Raw genomic sequence first — 23,690 nt, forward strand, 5'->3', positions numbered from 1 at the left:
TCGTTTAAGTTTGCTGGGCCGGCTAGTAAGGGACTACCTTATGCCGACACCAAGTGGTGTCGGCGAATTCCAACTTTTCGATAGGGAATTGACTCTGACCCTACACCCCAACATGAATTCGGACTACGAGTTATACCAGGCTGGAATGACTGTGTCAAAGAACTACACGACTTTGCACGAAATGCTTACCTTTTGTAGCGTAACGGTAAACCTCGTCATGGCCACCTCAGTAACCAAATGCTCCAAACAAGAGCACAATTTAAGTATGCTCTTAGATTATGTAATAAGGAAGAAGTAAAACATAGAGCAGACTCGCTAGCACAAAATTTGAAAATGTCGGCCAAAGGGAATTCTGAAAGCAAGTTAAACAAAATACTACGACAACTTCCAATAAACTACCAATTTGCATTGATGGGAACCATGGTCAGAATAATATATGCAACATGTGGAAAAATCATTTTGAAAACTTACTCAGTAGAGTTAAAAATGAATCGAATAAGAAGCATGTGCTATCAGCGTTGAATACCCCTTCTGCTCGTATTGAGGTAATTGCATTATCTGAGATCCAAAGTGCAATAACAAGACAAAAAGTTGGTAAATGTCCAGGATCAGATTTTTTATTTGTGGAACATTTTAAATTTTCAGATACTAGACTTCATGTGCTATTGACGATTTTATTTAATTATATGTTTGTGCACAATTCTGTACCAGATGATTTCACAAAAGTTACAATTATACCGCTACTAAAAAGAAATATTGGTAACCTGGCAGACAGAAATAACAACTATTATTTCAAAAATATTTGAATGCATCATACTGCAAAGGTGTGAAGTCACAATCTCCGATAATCAGTTTGATTTTAAAAAACAGCATTCAATAGATTTATGCCTATATGCCTTTAAGGAAACTGTCAGCTTTTATGTAGAACATGGTATCCCAGTGTTTGCATGCTTTTTAGACGCTAGTAAGGCATTTGATAGAGTCAATCATTGGACATTCTTTAAAAAGTTGGTTGACTGTCAAATGCCCATCTACATAGTTCATACTTTAGTTAACTGGCATGGCTAACACTTGTACTATGTGCATTGGGGAAGTGTAATATCCAGCTCGTTCCATGTAACCAAATATATATATATATATATATATATATATATATATATATATATATATATATATACACACACACACACACACACACACACACACACGAGTTAAATCTAAGCTGGGTCATTGTTACGTGGGGATACGTCTGCCATCAAATGTGTTGTTTTTTTTAAACAATTTTAGTTTTGCTGATGATACGTCATTGATAAGTCCTTCTATTACGGGTTTAATGAAATTATTAAAGATATGTGAACAATACGCATTTGAGAATGATATCATCTATAATACACACACACAAAAATGATATCATCTATAATACACACACACAAAAATGATATCATCTATAATACACACACACAAAAATGATATCATCTATAATACACACACACAAAAATGATATCATCTATAATACACACAAAAAAATCATTACGCATGGTCTTTCAGACAACTTCTTTCAAATTACCATCTCCTCCCCCTGTACATCTTAACGGCAATGCTCTTACATATGTCAACAGATATACGTATTTGGGTCATATTTTGAAATCCAATCGGTCAGTTAATAAAGATATAATGAGACATTGCCGATTTCTATGTACTCGAACAAACATGCTTCTACGAAATATTAAGAATTGTTCATTGAATATCAAAATTAGATTATTCAAATCGTATTGCTGTACTATGTATTGTGCTCCTCTGTGGACAAACGTTAGTGAATGTATGAAAAGAAAACTCGTTATTGGTTATAATAATAGTCTTCGTTTTCTTTAAGGTCTTCCTAGGTGGAACATGTTTGTAAATTAAAATATACTCCGTTTTAATCAAGTAATGAGAAAGTGTGTTTTCTCAATGATGACAAGAATATTTAATAGCAAGAACTGCATATTTAAATCTCTGTGGAACTATGACATTCATTTAAATTCTCATATTATTAGCAGATGGAATACATTACTCTTTAAATGTGCCATTTAACTTCATTCTTAACAATGCAGGGCACAATTAATTGTTGTAGATGTATCTGTATACCTGTATGTATTATATATATGTTATTTTATGTTTACAGTGTTTTTACTTTATGTCTATATTTTAATTTAGATGTATGGACTATGTAGTCTGAGATAAAGAATTTTTATCTTATCTGATGTTCCGTTATTAAGTATCACACCGACTGAAACACAATCCCTTACACATTGGTATCTAATAATGTTAAATGCATGTTCCGTTACTAAGTATCACACCGACTTAAACACAATCCCGTACACATTGGTATCCAATAATGCTAAATGCATGAGACTTATCTTGCTCATAAATGTCCACTATGGTCTCCGATTCATTGTCGAGTACATCTTGGTAAATCTAACGTGAGGCTAGCTGCCTTGCTTCTGTGCCCTTGTAGACTATTTTGTATACCTTCTCAAGCTTGTATTATTTACTGAAGGTATTTCTCTATTTGCAAAGATCGTTATTTTTGGTGTCATTGCTTTCTTTATTAGTAATTTTGATATCATTGCTGTCTTTTCTGGTGTTTTAATGCTGTCTTCGCTGATTATTTCTGGGCCATCAGTTTTCACTGGTCATTTAGATGTCGCTGGTAACTCGGTCAACATCAGTTTTCTGGCACAATATAATACAGTAATTTTTCATGCTTTTTGTTATATTCCTCACCAAGTTTTTGCTGTACTCACCCCCAAAGTGATCTCTATTTGAAAAATCAAACAGCAAATTTTGGGCTTCTTTGATAAATCGATATAATAATGCTTTAAAGCCAACCAGTGATTTCACATTTTCTGTAACTGCAAAAACACATCACACTCAGATCCTTTCAAAATACTGTTAGCATCAAACAGCAGTACTGACATTGTATAGTGGCCATCGTGAAATTTATTTTAAATGTTCCTAGATATTGGTCATAATAACATGGTGCTTTTACTGTTAGCATATCTAATTCGTCCTCCTTAATGGCAATGGTACACATCTGATAACCAATATGACCAACATGGCTCACCATCTTGAAAATCCTATTTTTACTTCTCCAAAATGTAAAGTAATATCAACATGGGGTGTTTACCAGACGACTTCCCATCGTATCTTCTTGGTCCTATGACAAAATGGTTCTGATCTGATGTCCTTCTTAGGGTTTTGATTAGAAGCGTTTCTTATTGTGTTACGTATATCTGATTTAATTCACCTTGCCAGAAAATACGACCTTTCTGAAGTAAAGGGTTCCTTAACGAAACAGGAAATAAGAAATATTTTAGTTCAGTATTTGGTAGAAAAGAATGTTTTGGATAAAAGTACTTTGGTTCTGGTCAGCAAGTCTGTATCAGACTCTGACACAAAAATGAAGGGATTAAAATTAAAATACAAGATGGAATTGGAGTTGAGGAAGCTGGAACTTCAGAAAGAAGAAAGAGAAAAATAAATGCAAATGTAGTTACAGTTGGAGAAAGAGAAAGAACAAATGAAACTGGAGAAAGAGAAAGAACAAATGAAACTGTAGAAAGAGAAAGAACAAATGAAATTAGAGAAGAAAAAGAACAAATGTTATTACATGAAAAACAATTGCAGTTACAATACGAAAAAGAAGAGAGACAGAGTGAGACAGGAAAGAGAGAAAGACAAATGGAATTACAAAAAGAACAGATGCAAATACAGTTACAAGAAAAACAATAAGATAAGGAAAGAGAGAGAAAGAAGGAAGAAAGGGAATATCAAAATGTAAAATGAAAGAAATGGAACTGGCAAATGAAAAACACATTCGTACTTCAAATCCAAATTTAAGTTTTGATCTTGCAAAGAACTTTAGGTTAGTTCCCCCTTTCAGAGAAAGAAACGTAGACAAATATTTTTTATTTTTTGAAAAAGTTGCAGAAAATTTGAACTGGCCAAGGGAGCATTGGACTCAGTTATTACAATGTGTACTCACTGGTAAGGCTAGTGCTATTTATAATTCACTGTCAGTTCAAAGTGGTGACAATGATGTGGTTAAAGAATGCATCCTAAGGGGTTATGAGTTAGTCCCTGAACCTGTAGAAAAGAAGCTGGACAAACTCATGTCGAATTTGTTAGAGACAAAGAGCAGTTATTTGGTAGATGGTGCTTAGCCAAGAAAGTTTATGAAAGTCTCAAACAACTTGTATTACATGAAGATTTCAAAAACTGTGTCCATAGTGACATTAAGTCTTATCTTGATGAGCATCAGATTGAAACCTTAGAAATGCTGCTCGTGCTGCTGATGAGTATTCTTTAACTCATAAAGTTCCTTTTGTAAATAAGACTTCTACTCAACAGTCTTTTGGCAGAAAAATATTTCAGCCTAATACAAGCCCTTCTAAAGCTCAAACTGGCACAACTTCTAAAAATCAAACTTCGAAGAAGCGTCATTTAAGATCCTTGTCTCTTCCTACGTGTACCTATTGCAAGAAAAAGGACACGTTATTTCTGATTGCTACAAATTGATAAATAGGCATCAGAATCAAGACAGACCTATTCCAAATGCTCTTATTTCTAGGTCAAGGTCACGGTCATGTATTGAAAGCAATACATTTGATGGGTCTAACAAGCCCCAGTCTGATTTGATTATGGAGAATTTTAAACCATTCATATAGAAGGGTTCTATATCACTCTTGGGTGATTCGGCCAATCCTATCCCTATTAAAATTTTAAGGGGCACATGAGCTTCTCAGAGTATTTTATTGTCGGGTACGTTGCCTTTTTCTGAGACGTCTTCTTCTAATGAGAGTGTTCTTATTCAGGGAGTAGAGTGCGGCTTTGTTGATGTTCCTCTCCATTGTGTAAATTTGTCATCAGACTTAGTTTCAGGACCCGTGACAGTCGGAATGGTCTCTGTTTTACCCGTTGAAGGCATTCGTTTATTACTAGGCAATGACCTAGCTGAAGACAAGGTTGTGGTTAATTCACTTGTAACTGACAAGCCTTGCTTGGATCAGAAAGTCAATCCAATTGAAAAAGAATTCCCTGATGTATGTACAGATTGTGCAGTTACCAGGGCTATGGCAAAGAAAGTTCTTGAGAATGATGTTGATAAGGGCAGTATTCCTTTAGCTGATATATGTATGGTCAGGCTTTTGATGAGGTCACTTTTACTCCTTGTTTAGATCAATCAGGAGGTATTGATCACAGTGATCCTCTTTAAACAACTCATTCTCTTTATTCTAATCAGGATGGTAAACGACAATCACTGGTCGTCGAACAGGAAAAAGATCCTGAGATCTCCTGTTTGTTTCAAAGGGCCATTAGTGAAACTGGAGCTACTGAAGTTCCTGTCTGTTATTTCATTAAAAATGGAATTCTTATGAGAAAATGGAGACCTCCCGAGGTACCTGTTGATGATGAATGGTCAGTGAACTATCAAATTGTAGTTCCGAAACATTACAGACAGGAAATACTTAGTCTGGCCCATTAAACTCCAATGGCTGGTCATTTAGAGATCAATAAAACACATCACAAGATCTTAACTCATTTATATTGGCCAAAAATCAAAAGTGATGTTGCCAAATGCTGTAAATCTTGTCATACTTGTCAAATGGCAGGAAAAACAAATCAGAAAATTCCCAAGGCTCATCTACAACTTATTCCTGCCTTTGACGAACCATTCAGTAAAATTATGGTAGATTGTGTTGGTCCCTTACCTAAAACCAAGTCAGGTAACCAATACCATTATGTGTGCATCAACAAGGTTTCCAGAAGCAAATCTCTTAAGGAATATAAAATCTAAAACAATAGTAAAAGCTTTGATAAAGTTTGGCCTTCCCAAGTCCGTACAGTCTGATCAAGGTTCACATCTCATGTCTGGAATTTGCCAGCAAGTTATGTACGAATTATTCATTCAACAATTCAGATCTTGTACCTATCACCCTGAGAGCCAAGGGGCATTAGAGAGATTCCATCAGACTTTGAAAAATATGACTCGATGATATTGTTTTGATACGGGTAAAGATTGGGATGAAGGCATTCATTTACTATTGTTTGCTGTTACGGAATCAGTTCAAGAATCTTTAGGTTTCAGTCCTTTCGGACTGGTTTTTGGACACACTGTGCGTGGACCATTGAGTTTATTGAAAGAAAAACTTCTTTCTAATGAAGATTCTGAGATTAATCTTCTTGATTATGTTTCTAATTTTAAATACAAGTTGTCAAAGGCTTGTGAGGTCGCACGAGCAAATCTGCACTCTACTCAATCCAAAATGAAGTTAAGATATGATAAACACTCGAAGGAAAGGAGTTTTCAGCCTGGTGATAGAGTCCTGGCTCTCTTGCCAATACCACAAAATCCTCTTCAGGCCAAGTATTATGGTCCCCACACAGTTGACAAGAACAAAATGATTTAAATTACATCATAAATACTCCTTCGATGCGTAAACAAAAACAACTCTGTCACATTAACATGCTAAAAGGATATATTGAAAGAGATAGCCAAGTCAAACATGCACTTAATTTAGATGTACCTGTCCCACTCAGTGAAGATTTAATTGAAGAAATATCATCAGATTCTACTGACATTGGAGTGACAAATCTTCGGAATTCAAAAATTATGAAAGATCTGGACCAGAAACTTTCGCATTTGCAAGAACAAGAAAGAAATGAAATTAAACAGTTATTATTTGACTATGAGCACTTATTTTCAGTTGTTCCTACAAGGACAAACACAATTTTCCATGACGTTAAAATTGGAAATTCCAAACCCGTCAAACAACACCCATAGAGGATGAACCCTCTCAAACAGGAATACTTGAAAAAGGTTTGCTGGAAAATGATTTTATAGAGCGCAGTAAAGGTGGAGTTCACCATGCATACTCGTTCCAAAACCAGATAAATCTTTCCGTATATGTAATGATTATAGGAAGATGAATAGTGTGACAAAAACAGATTCATTCCCATTATCAAGAATCGATGACTGTATTGATAAGATTGGGAATGTCAAGTATGTTACCAAATTTGACCTTCTGAAAGGATTTTGGCAGAGTGCACTAACTGAAAGAGAAAAGGATATTTCAGCATTCGTGACTCCAGATGGACTTTACCAATATAAAGTAATGCCGTTTGGGATGAAAGGGTCGCCGAGTACATTTCAACGCCTCATGAATATAATCACCTCTGGTCTAGACAATTGTGATGCTTATATCGATAATGTCATCATCTACAACGACACCTGGATAGAACATTTAGCAACGATTAGGAAATTCTTTGACAGACTCACAGATGCATGTTTGACAATTAATTTATCTAAAAGTGAGTTCTGCCGTGCTAGTGTTACATTTTTGGGACACATCGTGGGACATGGACAAGTTAAACCTATAGATGCTAAAGTCGAGGCTATCTCTGAATTTCCCTTGTCTGTTAATAAAAAGCAACTGATGCGAGTTTTGGGTATGGCCAGATACTATCGAAAATTTTGTTCCAATTTTTCTAACATTGCTGAACAAAATTTATTGAGTAAGAAAAACAAATTCCTTTGGACTGCAAAATGTCAGGAAGCCTTTGACAAGTTGAAAGCCATGTTTAAAAGCACCCCAGTTCTTACAGCTCCAAATGTCAGCCAATCTTTTAAACTGTCCGTTGATGCAAGTGATGTTGGGGTTGGAGCAGTTTTGATTCAAGAAGATAAAAGTTGTATTGATCATCCAGTGTGCTATTTTTCAAAGAAATTAAATAAGCACCAAAGGAATTATTCAACAATCGAGAAGGAATGTTTGGCTTTAATATTGGCATTACAACATTTTGAGGTTTGCCTTAGTTCAGTTCCTTCCTCGATTGTTGTATTTAGTGACCACAACCCCCTTACTTTCATGGGCAAGATGAGAAATAAAAATCAAAGACTATTAAGATGAAGTTTGTTGTTACAGGAATATAATCTTGACATCAGGCACATCAAGGGAAAACAATAATTTAATAGCAGATACACTTTCCCGTGTATAGAAATGTATTATTTCATATACACTTTTTGTAATTCATAAAAGTACTTCTTATGTTTTTTCTTAAAACCCATGTATTAATCTATGGTAAAAAGAAAGCTTTATCATCTAAATCTTTATTTATGGGAAGGTGGTACGTATATCTGATCTAATATATATATATATATATATATATATATATATATATATATATATATATATATATATATTAATTTGTCAGTTTTAAATTTGTATTGTTTGTTTGTCAGTTTTAAATTTATTTTTCTTACATGCTATTGTAATGTAAATTTATTCACTAGAGATCATACTTTTTTCAGGAAATGGTTTGACCTTGACTGTTAGCTTATAAACAACAGGTGTTGATCTAAATTCTGACCTAGGCTCAGAATTAGTAAACAAAGTTCTATTTTATTTTTAAAAGATTGGTTGCTATCAAGGTCATGATGGGACTACATGAGTTTAAGATGTAAACGAATTTTTTTTTAATTTCTTAGATAAAATGATTGGGTTTCTCAGGGTCACACTGGGTGGACGTGATATTTTACAAAAATTTCCTTCTAGAAACTTCCAGGGGATGATCACATGACCCTTGTTGATGTTTTAAAAGCCCATGTAACAATGTTTTAGAGAATCAATTTTTAGTAGAAGTTGGGCAGTTTAAGTGTTATGTTGTGCTGTTTAGAGTTATTTCAAATTACTTGTTTTGGAGTTATTTCAAATTACTTGGATTCAAAAGGATTAATTATGTTTTTTGTCTGGAAATATTTTGAAGAGTGCTCACACAGGGAAAGAATGCTTACAAATTTAATTTGTATTTCCAAGACCGGAGTGCCATTATTTGCATTTCTACAAGGAACTATAGATAAGCACAATACTGACTACAGCATATGCTATTGTCACCCATCTTGGATTTTACATCAGGATTCGAACTTGAAATTATTAGAACATTTATTACTAGGACTTTTGCAATTTAATTCGTGGATTATTCTTAGATTATTCTTGGATTTGATTCTTGAAACTGTAAGTTCTTCTCTTTTTTTTATTTTTACAGAATTTTCCAGGAAAAAAAATTTTTGCTTAGATTTTAAAAAGCTTGTTGTTTTCACTCTTTCTGTGTGACTGTTTATTTGAGCCTAAACACGTAACAATTGTGTCAAGGTGGTCCTAAATAAAAATGATGCAAACTGTATGATCACTATGTTGACCAGCTTGAAAGTATTCTTATTTCTACTTATCCCAAATGTATGGCTATATATGCATGGGGTTATCACCCAGACTTGTTATGATAATTGGTTCATTGGTGCTAATCATATATCCAATATGGCTTCAACGATCTTCCTGTTGTTGCACCCCTTAATGGATCATCATATTTACATGGAGTTTTCTAACGAGGTCTACTTGGTCCTAAATGAAAATGATGCCCATCTGACATCTAATGTACACAACTGCAGCTAATTTGAAAATCTTTAAAGAATATCAGAGATGGTTTGAACACTCAGCAGTTAAAAGGAAGAAATGGTCTTATATTGAATTCCTGGAAATTTATTTTGCTGGGTAGAGTGTCCGTCTCTTTGACAAACTCATGAATACAAATTCACTTTTAAATATCTGTATAATAATGCTCATCCTTTTCTACTTAAACACTGTTGATTTGGACAGATATCTACATGTAGATGACTCTGACAGATGTCTACCTGGGAGGTCTACATGTAGTTGACCCTGACAGATGTCTACCTGGGGAGGTCTACATGTAGTTGACCCCAACATGTCTACCTGGGGAGGTATACATGTAGTTGACCCTGACAGATGTCTACCTGGGGCACTCCACATGTAGTTAACCCTGACAAATGTCTACCTGGTGATATCCATATATAGTTTGTCAAACTTCTGCCCATAAACTTTAAGCACAAGTCAGCATTTTTAATTCTAAAACCGATAAAAGACTTTAACTTCAACAGTTTTTACAAACTTCTCAAGTATGCATTGGGATATTTCTAGTGTGGCTGGTGTTCTAACTAGGCAACTCCATCCCCTCCTCCCTTTCTATGCAAACTATAGTCAGCATGAAATGGTAAAATCCTTAGTGCAAATCTTCATTTCCATTTGAATGGCCTGATCTGGTAATAAGAGTGATCATTATGGGTATTTGCATTATTTTAGAAGTCAACAGCCCATTACAATATTAAACACAAATTCCTAACTGCCCTCATAATTGCCCAGTTCCCTGAATTTTGTGCAACAGACCATTCCTAAGTGATAGCACTAAACAACTTAATAAATGAACACAACTGCCCGAAGCTGAATCTTTACACAAAAATCCTTAATTACTGTACAACCCATTTTTTCATAGAAACTAACATGAAACCAAAGAGCTCTGTAAATCGCTTCAAGCACAGTAACAAACTCTCATCATAATGCACATGGTATTATAACACAAGGTGGTGGGTGGGGAAGGTTTCGATACAATCAAAAATCTTTGTCATGTATTCTTTTATTGTGTCCGAGACAAAAAACATGAAAAGATGAAATTTGAGTGATAAATATACTACAAACAAATGGGAAGGAATCACAATTCACTGAACTGCATTATTATTGATATTATTAATATTATTGATATTATTGATATTTTTTTCAAAGATATGGCTTGTCTATTTCACACAAGTAGAAACGATAAAAATGTGAACATTATATTAAGGCATCTTTTTACAGTCACATAAGAATCCATTAGTATTATTACTACAGTACTACACTGTTCTAAATGACAAAAGTTCTCTACGATTCCAACAGAATACATATTTGAAAAATACAATATTTACATCATGCACCCTGTTACAAAATAGTCTCAAGGGACAAAAACTTAATCGTAATAATTCCACTGAATACATAAACATAATCGGACAAACAGAACACACTTTACTAGAAACTGAGATATTTAGCAGATGTACAAATTGTTTGATGTGAAGTTGGAAGAAATCCAGCAATTCTAAATGGCAATCAAGAACATCATCACCATGAAAACAACAATCTGAAGACACTGATGATACCCCAAATAACATCATTAGCAATTAAAATTTTGCCAACAAACAATCTAACAAGACAGGTATAGAATTAATTTGGATTACTTAATTTAGAAACAACAACAAAAATTAAAAATGATAAATTACATATGTGCAAAAAAAATTACTGGTCAACAATGGTCTTTCTGAAATTTAAAGCAAAATGAAACATTTCTAATCAATTTAAATTACTTCTTGTAATAACTTGATTATGTATAATTTGTCAATTTTACTTAAACATTTACTACAATACAAACAAACCGCAGCTAATTTTGTCCATAAAGAAATAAAAATTAACTGGTTAAAATACACTTGAGATCCAGGGAAGGCATAGTCAACCATAAAGGAAATTTTGAATTTTGTATCATTGTCGTACAAAACTCTCAGAGTAATTAAAACAGACTCTCATATATTATTACAAAAACTGCCTTCCCTGGGTACCATGTATCTTTTAATGGAACTAACCTAAGGCAAATCTATGAAGAATGCCAGAGAAAAAGCGTAAGCTCTTCTGTACAATTTTTAGTTAAATACACATCAGACACAGCAGTCACGCTTATATACACGTATTTACACATCTCTGCCACCCGACATTCTTCAATATAATTTCCTGTCTCTCTCACATACACTTTGCACCAATGTTTACATTTCACATACAAGAACGTCATTTGCATAAGATGAAACAGACATATTTAAATAAAATCTTTATCATTTTTTTAATACAGGAAGAAAATGGGATAAAAAGTTGAGTCAGTGTACCTGTATATTTACATTAACATTGATATAAAAATATCTGTACCTGTGACAACTGTAGAGTAAAACAATTTCATTTACTATGTTAAAACATCACTGGAAAAAAAATCAAGATATAAAATAGGAAATCATGTTTATTCCAGGGTAAAACCTATTTTGGCAAAAGGAGAAAAAAAAATATGCATAAGCAAAATGCATTAGTAATGGAAAATAAACAATATCAAATCTGTAAATGAACAAGAGTGTCATGAATGGCATATAATTCACCCACAATGCATTAGCAGGCATCAATAGGGTATGGTTAAACTTGACCTTAGGTTCAGGTTTGCAGTCACAAACTCAATTTACTATGCAGAAACATTTCTTTATTAGAATATATCATGATCTTGACCTCTGACCTTTAGGCTCCAAAATCCACTTGTTTCTTTCTTACCCTAAAGGCAAGCCATATGTAACCATAGATACAACTGAAGTTTTGTACATAAACAATATTTACACGTTTTAGTCATAGCAACCATGTCCTTTGACCTTTTCATCAATACACAATGATGATCATACTAATTCTAAATACAATCCATTCACAAAGTTAAATCCAGAACTGTAGAACTAAAGTTATTGTGCAGAAATCATCTTTCTTCTTTCAGTTGCAATAATCATGCCCTTTTGACCCCCAAATCAACAGGATTCTTCCATACTTTAAGTGCAAGTTATCATAATGTTTGGTCCAAGTCTGTAATACGTTACCATGATCTTTGACCTTTTGATAATCAAATCAATGATGTTCTTCCTAACTCCAAAGTAACCAATTCACAAAGTTAAAATCCAGGTCTACAATGTACATCTTATGTCATTGTACAGAAACCATTTTTCTTCTTTCAAAAACACAGTGACCTTAATTTGTGATCATTTGACCCAAAATCAATACATTTCTTTCTTGGCCAAGCACTAAGTTTGGTAAAGACAAAGTGTGTTAAAAATAATGTTATTGTACAGAAAAAAAAAACCAAACATAAACAAATGTACAGACAGTACAATACACATTTCATTTGGTGGACATATTGAAAACATTACAAATTACAGGCAATATATAACTTATATCTAATTTCACAAAATTCCTTGTATGGATTTATTAATGAAACTCAAGTCATCCATCCCATCCCCCTGCTTATACAAAGACATCTACTGAAAGTACCTTATCACCCAACATTATATATATTTTAATACCTGTGGTCAATCATCCTCAATTTTATACTACTTCAGCTATTCTTTGTTTCCAAGGTAACAAATAGTGAATGTGAACAATTCTAAGTATCAAAAGGCACTTCTACACAACTTGCTTTGACAGGTGTGCAAAATTTGATTCATTGACCTTAACAGTTTGAGATTTAAACTTTAGAAATGAAAATTATCAATGGACAGGCAGATAGACAGAGCCAATAATATATACTGGGGTGGGGGAAAAGAGATAAATATTTCTTTTATTTATTGCGTGAAACGAAAGTCATCAAGGTATTTAAAATAGTGAGAGAAAAAAAATCATTTGGCATCTGATTTGTTCTTTTGGCATCTACTCAAATTTTTTAATATTTTTTTTCCTTAAAGTGGATTTGAGCAATCATGGCTGCAATCACTTTCAAATTCACAAGTATTTAGCACCACTGATCCGAAAGAAAGAATTGGCATGCCACATATCATTCAATTGCTTCATGTATGCCACCCCCCAAAACGAACCTGGGATGGATGCTAGTAAAACCTCATCTCTTCCAAGTATTCTAACCATTTTTGTCATCCATGGAAAAGGCCTAATTACAATCTATGTATTATAACATATATAAAACATATTATTCATATGAATACTTACCTGAGAATATGATGAAATTTCAAAAACATATATAAAGCTTGAATTTAAAAAAAAAACAATATACAAACAAGATCTACAAACAATTATGCCGACAACATTCTCAAACAGGTTCGATAATTTTACAATCTAACTAAATTTGTTCTTCTGCATACAAATGTGTTATTATTCTGATATGAAAGTATCAATTTGGTAAGAGTTGTCACAGATAACACTAAGTTTTTATGCAGATGAAACTGTGGTTTTACCTAATAAGTTTATGCAAGAAGGTCAGGACCTACATGTTTAGCCTACAGTCAATGCATTGTTGTAAAGCATGGTGAAGTCGACTTCAAGGTCAAAGGCTGAGAAAGATCATGTTACACAACTTTTGTTGTTGTCTTAGCTTCTTAATAGGGCACACAAAGAATGAACAAAATCCATCAAGTTAAAAAAATAAAACTTTTACCAAAACATTAAAATTAATTTCAATGACTGTTCTTGACCTCGTGGTCAAAAAGGGATGAGAGCAAGTTGCAGAATGAGTTGTCCTAGAGTGAAAATAATTTATTTTAAGTATGAAGAAAATACATCATCTGGTTGGGGTAATACATACAAATGAAAAACTTCACCCCAAAACTAAATAAAATTTACTGTGACCTTGATGCGAGGTTAAAGGGGCAATAAAGCACAATGTATAATGAACAGTCTTATTTTTTATATGATTCATGCCAAGTAGGAATAAAATCCAACAAGGAGAATAGGACAAATCAGTAAATTAAACCACTTTAATAAAAGTGTTAGCACAAATTTTCTATGACCGTGACTCATGATCAAGGGAGTAAGCAAGCATATTACAGAATCCATTTTCCTATCTTTCAATAATTCATTTAAAACTTGAACAGCCTTCAAAGGTTTTATGAAATATAAGCACAAAAAAAAAAAAAAAATGATTTAAGAAAGTTACTATGACCTCAAGGAAGGGGCAAGCAAACATGTCATAGAATAAAATGTCTAAACGTCTTGCCCGGCATGATGTGATTCTATCAGAGTCTAGAAAATATACTGTATCCTAATGAAAACATACTGTTGATGACAGCAGAAAAGTGACTTCTTTGTCTCACTTTCCATTAACATGCTTGACAAAAAAGTAGTCACTGTAAACTTCTTTACCTGGGAATGGTTTGGTAAGCTTACAGGAAATATATTGATAACTTTACCTGGGAATGATTTGGTAAGATTACAGGAAACATACTGAAAACTTTACCTGGGAATGGTTTGGTAAGTTTACAGGAAATATACTGAATACATTCTAATCAGATACAATCTCTACTTCCTGAGATTCTTGCATAAACTCCAACTGACAGCTGTCATTACAACCTAACTTATCATTTTATGGCACTATGAATGATTCACACAGAGTAAATAATATACACAATGCAAATGTTTAAATAAAGATTTATGAACTCTGCTGCATCATTTTCTTTCACACAGTCTTTCTCTCTCTCATGTGATTTCTTTTTAGCACTGGCTTTTTTTGCATTCATTTTTTTCTTCATACATTTATTGAGCATTTTTTTAAGGCAGTGGCAATCACTGCTATCAGTAATGAAAAATACGTAGAAGAGAATCAAACAAATGTACAAAATAATGATGGATTCAACAAATAAAATCCTTTGTTCACTTCATGATGATACTTCCTGATATTCTTATCTTGTAATATATACATACCAACGTAAAACATTTACCACTACAGTATGTAACATTTACCATTACATTATGTAACATTTACCACTATACTGTGTAACATTTACCACTATACTGTGTAACATTTTCAATGACACTATCATGACAGTAGTGTCATGACACTGAATTGGATTCCTTCCCATACTTAAATATATGTCAATACAAATGATTAATCAGACTACCACACATCCACTAGTGTAAAATGATTTCATCCCTTGCATTTGCCACAATCACAGTTCTTAGATCAAATCAGAATTAACATGTCATCAAAAATGTCTGCAACTTTTCTCTAAATGTTTAACTATCTGGCAAAGATTTTTAAAAAATATGATGTAGCAGTCATTACTGCAGAAGCTCATCCAGTTGTTTAAGGAACTCGTCGTGTGTTTGTGTATCTTCTAGATCAAGCTCAATGTCATCTTCATCATTTAGAAGATCATCTTCAAAATCCAGAAAACTGTCGGAAACTTTGGGTTTCTTCTTTGATGAGCTGTAAAAATTAAAACAAAAGTTGTAAAACCACTTTTAAAATTAATTAAACAGGCAGAGCTGTAAACATCCATTAAAAATACAATTTTTTTTTAAAATAAAGTAAATAAATTATAAATATGGTACATGAAATATGAACTTATTCGTTTGCTTCACTACATGTGACAATGTCACCACAACAGAAAAGTCATTACAGAAGATGCCTGAGATGAGGATACTATTTACTGCTTGAATTCCAAACATTAATAAAAGTCCAAACATTATATACAAGTCCAAACATTAATACATGTCCAAACATTAATACAAGTCCAAACATTATATACAAGTACAAACAGTAATACAAAAAAAATGTACTCAGATGAACTCAAAAAGTATTACAAGATCAGCAGTTACTGAATACTGATCAACCATGGATGTAGTAAATCATTTGATTTGTTCTTCTGGAATGTGGAATTTTGCACAGCTTTAAAGTAACAACAAGAGAGTGAGAAGAACAAACTACCAGTATCTCACATGCATTTCCACTGAGGTTCTGAAGTAGTTTTTATTCTACCTAAAATGGATACATAGGATTGTTCTATTCAGGATTTCAAGTAGTTTTCATTCATCAAAAGTTTTCAAGTAGTTTTTTTCCACCAAATATTTCAAGACAATTTCATTCTATACATGTTTTGAATTAGATTTCATTCTACCCATGATTTCAAGTAGTTTTTGTTCTGCCCATGATTTAAAGTAAATTTCCTTTTACCCATGATTTCAAGTAGCTTTCCTTCTACCCATGATTTCAAGTAGCTTTTGTTCTACCCATGATTCAAGTTAAATTTCATTCTACCCTTGATTTCAATTAGTTTTTGCTATACGATTTCAAGCAGTAGTTATGTAAACCCAAGAGTTCAAGCAATTGTGTTCCATTTCTATAAGATATGTTCTACCCATGGTTGCAGGTTTCATTCCACAAAAGATTTCAAGTAGTTTTTCTCAACCAAAGTTATTTGGTAATTTTCAAGTAGTTTCATTCTCCCCACAATTTAAAGTAATTTTTGTTCTACAAATTATTTAAAGTATTCTACCCATGATTTCAAGTAATTTTTGTTCTATCCATCATTTCAAGTTTTCACTCTACCCATGATTTCAAGTTGTCATTCGACCCATGATTTCAGGTAGTTTGCTTTACCAACAATTTCAAGCAGTGTTTGTTCTACCCATGATTTCAAGATTTCAGTCTACCCATGATTTCAGGTAGTTTGTTTTACCAACAATTTCAAGCAGTGTTTGTTCTACCCATGATTTCAAGATTTCAGTCTACCCATGATTTCAGGTAGTTTGTTTTACCAAAAATTTCAAGCAGTTTTTGTTCTATCCATGATTTCAAGTTTTCATTCTACCCTTCATTTCAGGTAGTTTTCATTCTACCCATCGTTTCAGGTAGCTTTCATTCTACCCATGATTTCAGGTAGTTTGTTTTACCCAAGATTTCAAGCAGTTTTTGTTCTCCCCATGATTTGGTTTGGTTTGGACTTTTTTTAAATGTAGCTTTAACAATTTTTCAGTCATATCGCTACGATGTCTGCAGTGTGGCAGTTTATAGTGATGTCTAGCACTGGGGCATCATGCCGCAGACATGTAGCACAATGTCCCACCCAGTCACATTATCCTGACACCAGACCAACCAGTCCTAACACTAACCTCTTAATGCTGAGAGCCAAGTGAGGCAGCTAAGTCTTTGGTATGACTCGGCCGGGGATTGAACCCACGACCTCCCGCATCAGAGGCAGACACTCTAACCACTAGGCCATCAGAGCAGTTCCCCTGATTTGAAGTAGTTTTTGTTCTATCCATGATTTCAAGTTTTCATTCTATCCATGATTTCAGGTAGTTTTTGTTCTTCCCATGATATTAAGTATCTTTTGTTCTACCCTTGATTTCAAGTAGTTTTCATTCTATCCATGATTTCAATTTTTACTCCACCTATGATTTCAAGTAGTTTTCATTCCACCCATGATTTCAAGTAGTTTTCATTCTCCCACAATTTCAAGTAATCTTTGTTCTACCCATGATTACAGGTAGTTTTCATTCTACCCATGATTTCAAGTTTTCATTCTACCCATGATTACAGGTAGTTTTCATTCTACTCATGATTTCAGTTAGTTTTCATTCTACTCTCAATTTTAAGTAGTGTTTGTTTAGCACATGATTTCAAGCAGTTTTTGTTCTACCCATGATAAGTAGTTTTCATTCTACACACGAATTTGAATAGTGATGTGATGTGATTTTTGATTTTTAACGTAGCTTTAACAATTTTTCAGTCATATCGCTACGATGTCTGCAATGCGGCAGTTTATAGTGATGTCTAGCACTGGGGCATCATGCCGCAGACATGTAGCATGATGTCCCACCGTCACATTATCGTGACACCAGGTTGACCAGTCCTAACACTAACCTCTTAATGCTGAACGCCAAGTGAGGCAGCTGTTAGTACCATTTTTTGTAAGTCTCTGGTATGACTCGGCCGGGGATCGAACCCATGACCTCCCGCATCTGAGGCGGACGCTCTAACCACTAGGCTACCGGAGCGGTTGAATCTGAGTAGTTTTGTTCCACTTACAATTTCAAGATGTTTTCATTCGATCTTGCATTTCAAGTAAAACCGTGAAAACGCAGATCTGAAAGTACTTTATGCAATGAGAGAGCTGGGTCTGTGTTGTTCACACTTTGCATCATGCAAACGTTTCATACTGTAATTATGTTGTTTTACGGAGAAGTTCGATGAAAAGACACAATGTATTAACACAAAGTACTTTTTAGTCTCCTACAACTTTAGATCATATGCAGCAATGTAAATTGTGAGGGTTGTATTTATGGTTGTCTTTATATGGTTGTCTTTATTTTTTCAAAGTGCACCATCGTGAAACTGTATGATGCTCATGGATGCAATTCAAATAAGATTTCTTATAAAATACTTACATGCTATCCTGTGCATCTGTTTTAATAGATGGTCTCCTGTCAGATTTCACAGGTTCTATGACTGGCTGTAACATTTTAGACTGTACTTCTAAGACTTCCGAGCCAGTCTCAAGTTCATTAACTTTTTCTTGTTCCTTTTCTGCAGTGTCTGATTTCCTTTTCTTCCATCTGGAAGCTTTCTCAGTCTTTCCTGTATTTAAGTCACTCATCTCACTATATATTTCATTCTTTTTACTGTTTGAGGGCTTTACTGTAGATTGTACATGAGTTGACACATTGTTTTTGAGATCTGAGTAATGAGCTTTGGGACTGGTATTAACATTTGAAGAAAGTATGTCAGCAACACTGGGTTTATCTAGACTGCTTGTCTGTTTTATTTCTCGTGTTCTTGACAAATTGCTATCATCAGCTGAAAGACTAGGACTAACTGTAGGTTGATCAATTTGACTCTTAACGGAAGTGGAGACCCTGGAATCTGATGAATTATCTGTGAAAGGAAATAATTCAAATTAATTTTTAATTAATAATTAACTCTGTTTATTCATCTACAGCTTTTTTTATGCAAATCTACCACACAGTGAAACCTGTCCTGACTGGTGCTTAATAAAAAAATGAACTGTAATTGTGTCTTGTGCAAAGAAATATTTGTCTCATATGTTGGTATACTGTCTCCTCTGTTAACTGGTACTGATATATTTGGTCCCAATTAATACATTAGAGACCAACCAGTACTATTCAAACCATTATATCTGTGTAGAACGAAGGAGGATTAGCCCCTTTAGGCATTAATCATAATAATCCATTTTAACATCCACAGTTGGTGTTAATTAAGCTTAATGGTAATTTTGTTTAGACCACCAAGGTCTGTGCGAGTGAAGCTGAGTTCTTTCCACTGACAGAATAGAGCAGAGGTGGGAAATTTATGAAGTGAATGTGCATAGGTTGAAGTGTAGAATGTTCAAATATTCACTACAACCAGCAGTTTTACTAAGGCTCTGTGACAAAAGAATATAAATAAAAATGAAACATTCTTTAAACCTTGTGAATATTTCATGAATTTCCGAATTAGTTCTATAGCAAAAATTAGTAACAAATATTGACATATATGTTCTCCCTGTTTACTTTTGCAGAATAAAATATGAAATAAGCTTGAAGCAATCAGTGTATGAACCTCTATAGTGTAATAAGTTACTAGCAATCAGCCTATTAAACTTTACATTTTCCTCCGCAGATCCACTGCTAGATCAAGTAGAGTGGTGACCCGGGACTTGTCCCATGTGAGATTGGCAGAAACATCTTGAAATTTCTGACCCAATAACTTCTGGATTATTTAGAGTATCAGGGCCAAGGAAGGGGAGGCAACCCTTCCCAACCAATAGGCACTGCATCTACAGCTTCTGGGTCTGGGACTGAAGAGATGAAGGTGGACAACTCCTGATTCCACTTTGACACAAAAAGGTCAATCATTAGAAGCCACCAAAGTGTGCAGATCTGAGTGAAGACTGCTTAATGGAGAGACCATTCCATGTGATGGTTTTCCTCTCTTCTGGATAGAGTGTTGGCCGAGACAATGAGTCTGCTAGGAATGTATCTGATTTGTACATTGAAACAGGAACTGTCTCACCAACGTAGAAACTGCTAAATCAGAACACACATGTTGAGTGATAGTGCCCCCTTTTCGAGGAGATATTTCCGCTTGGGGTTAGTCCAGCTGGATCCCCATGGTCTGCCAACATGGGTTATGCTATTGACACTGGAATTATCACATCCCAGGCATGATCATGACTGCATAATCAAGAGACTTGAAATTTGGCTAGTCATCATTGTGCTAGCCATATCATTTGTAAGAGGTGCACAAAATGATGGACAAGGAGGAGCAAGTTTGCTGCTGCATTGAATAATCTGAGGAGTTCCATGAACTCTCTCACTGAAATCTAAGTCCTTCTGAAAGCTGACTTGATGAGTTCAATGATCCTAGTTAAGTGAAAATGAGGAATTCAGGTTGGAGATAAAATCCATATCCAAATGGGCAAAAAGCTGGGATGGCTATAGAAGTCAGACTTTACTAGAGAACTTTGATGATTAAGTTGGGAATAAAGCTTGTATGTTTCTGGAGGATATCATCTAGGTACGCTGCCAGGTGACACTGAAGACTCAATTCCATCCCCTTTGAAAATATCACTGGCTCTCTCTTGTGGACAAGCAGTGAACATACATTAAGTCCATTGCTGGTGAAACTGCCAGCTGGTCTGCCTGGCAACTGGTTGACTTGGATGCTGGTGGTATTAAAGATGGTCCAGCTATCACCAGTACCAGCCACTCAAAGTGCCTGGCTGGACAGACAGATTTCTCACTGAAATCTTTGTCATAGTAAAGGCATGTGGTTGATAGTACAACTAGATCTATTGTTAAGATCCCCATAAATCATATATGGCTAGACCATTTCAATGAAAAGGTTCCCATGTTGGGACAGCCAGACAGCCCACGACGGATTGACTTTATTAAGCACTAGATCTAATGGATCTGGTTTAAACCCCATGTGTCCTGACTTACAGGCCCAAAGTCCATGCATGGACATGTGGAAGGCCTTAAAAACTGCCACAAATGGGGGAGGGGGAGGAGGTACTCCCCTAATGAGTCAGAATCGCCAACTTCTCAAAAGATCTCCCATGCTGGATGGTTGGTGACAGCAGGACAGCCAGTAATGGTGTGGTGGTATACCTACCCATGCATCCTGACTTACAGACCTTAAGGCCATCCATCCATGGACATGTTGGGGGACTTACACCCACTGGGCTGCCTAAAACTGGGGAAAACTCCCCCAAATGAGTCAAAATGGCTAATGACAAACTTTAGTTTGTCATTCTTGACTTATTCCATCTATCATTCCCTTCAATACCACATGGACTACTGCTCTGAACTTAATACTACATGCATTTAGTAGACGTTTCTCCTCAAATGACACAAGAGAAAACAAAGCACAGATTAGCCACTCAATATGTTAATAACTATTTAATACTCTAGCCCAGATTTCCTCTGATCATGTATTACAGAAGCTGCATATCATAGATGATGGGGTGTATGGGGTGTCTGGGGAGGGGTAGCACGTTTGGTTGGAGGAAGCAGTCGTACTCTTTCATGTAGCCCATCTTTGGTCCCAACTTGGCACTCAGCTCTCAAATGTGTCTCCAAGAAGCTGTGGCATGCGCAGTGGCCACATCCCAGAAAACGGCCTCGACTTGCCGGCTAAACCAGGCTGAGGGTAGCCCACGGGTCTTAAATGCTAAGTGAGTTAGGCTTTGTCTAATTAGCATGTGAAGACTGGATTTGGCAGCCTGCGTGGAGGAACCACCAGCCGGTCAACGAGCAGAAAGGTGATTCCCAGCAAAGCGCCATGGAGCGCTAAAAGCTCAATGAGACACATAGGACGTCCTGGTCATCCACTGCACTCAACTCCATCTCTGGCCATCTCATGCTGCTGGACTCAATGGTTTTGAGCGAGAGAGTGAGGTCGACAAACTGCGCAACTCTCCCTCACTTAAAGTCACTGCGCAAGTCACTCGTCATCCATCTGTCCCATTTCATCACCCAATAAAGTCCTGTGGTGACAGGCAAGCAACAAAATGGCAGGTGTGGGTACACTGGCAGCCATCGCCACAAACCAGCACGCAGGCGGCTCTGGCCATTAGGGTCATTCATTACTGACGTGGAGCAGCAGTGAAGTCCGGCAGCCCCTTGAGCGACTGAGCAGCCCTCTTCAGGACTGCACTGCTCACCACCCTGGCATAAGGAAGGGGCTAGAAAAGATGCCCTAAACATTGCCTGCTCATAAACCTCCATAGCCAGCTTACCATGGCTGGCAGGGACCCTACTCCAGCAGTCGAAATACAAAGAAGAAAATGAGGATGGTTCCTCTCACATTTGGTGCATGCAATGTGTGCACTTTACTGGACAGAGACGATGCAGAAAGACACCAGAGGTGAACCGCCCTAATAGGAAAGGTATTTGCCAGATACAACGTGGACATTGCTGCCTTGAGCGAGACCCTGCTTGCAGGAGAAGGCAAACTCTGTGAAAGGGGCTCCGGATACACTTTCTTTTGGAATGGCCAAGGAAGTGAAGAGCACCATGAGGCTGGTGTCAGCTTTGCAGAAAAGAAAGCACTGACTGGCAAATTAGCTGTACCTCCCAAGGGAGTAAACGACAGACCCTCCTGTCTGGAAGAAAGCACCTTACCATCATCAGTTACTTCGCTCCAACCATGACCAACCCGGATGAAGTGAAGGTCAAGTTCTATGAGGATCTTTACTCCATCATTGCTGACGTAATAATGGCAGATAAGCTCGTCATTCTTGGCGACTTCAATGCAAGAGTAGGCTGTGATCACACTGCCTGGGATGGAGTGCTAGGAAAGCATGGAGTGGGTCACTGTAACAGCAACAGTCTCCTTTTGCTCCAGACTTGCGCAGAGCATAAACTGCTGATCACCAACAGTATTCTGCCTCTCTACCTGTAACCGGACATCATGGATGTACCGTCGCTCTAAGCACTCGTATCTCATCGACCATGTCATTGTCAGGAAGAGGGGAATGCAGGCTGTGCGTGTGACCAAGTCCTTGTGCGGTGCCGACAACTGGACAGACCACTGCCGCATCATCACCAAGCTCAACATCTGCATTCAGCCCAAAAGACGCCCGCAGGGAAAGAAGGCTCCAAAATGACTAAACATCACCAAGCTGAAATGCACCAGTACCAAACAGTCTCTCGTGGATGCCCTGGAAGAACATCTAGAGTCCACACCTCTGGACA

The 23,690-nt window shown here is 35.8% G+C and overlaps 1 protein-coding gene across 4 annotated transcripts in view; it reads right to left on the bottom strand.

Annotated features, from left to right (window-relative positions):
- Nucleotides 1-10,511: 10,511 nt before the first annotated feature.
- Nucleotides 10,512-23,690, bottom strand: part of LOC149792489 (uncharacterized) — a 77,189-nt gene continuing 64,010 nt past the window's right edge. For 3 of the 4 annotated variants that reach the window (XM_089971077.1, XM_089971078.1, XM_089971079.1), the window contains 2 exons: nt 18,882-19,368; nt 10,512-15,918 (listed from right to left, as the gene is read on the bottom strand). In XM_089971077.1, the coding sequence (XP_089827203.1) occupies nt 15,771-15,918; nt 18,882-19,368 (635 nt within the window). In that variant the 3' untranslated portion in view covers nt 10,512-15,770. The remainder of the gene's footprint in view (nt 15,919-18,881; nt 19,369-23,690) is intronic. The other variant, XR_016423578.1, reaches the window with a different exon arrangement.

Source organism: Sinohyriopsis cumingii, chromosome 9, assembly GCF_028554795.1.
Source record: "Sinohyriopsis cumingii isolate HCF-2022 chromosome 9, ASM2855479v2, whole genome shotgun sequence".
Taxonomy (NCBI): Eukaryota; Metazoa; Mollusca; class Bivalvia; order Unionida; family Unionidae; genus Sinohyriopsis; species Sinohyriopsis cumingii.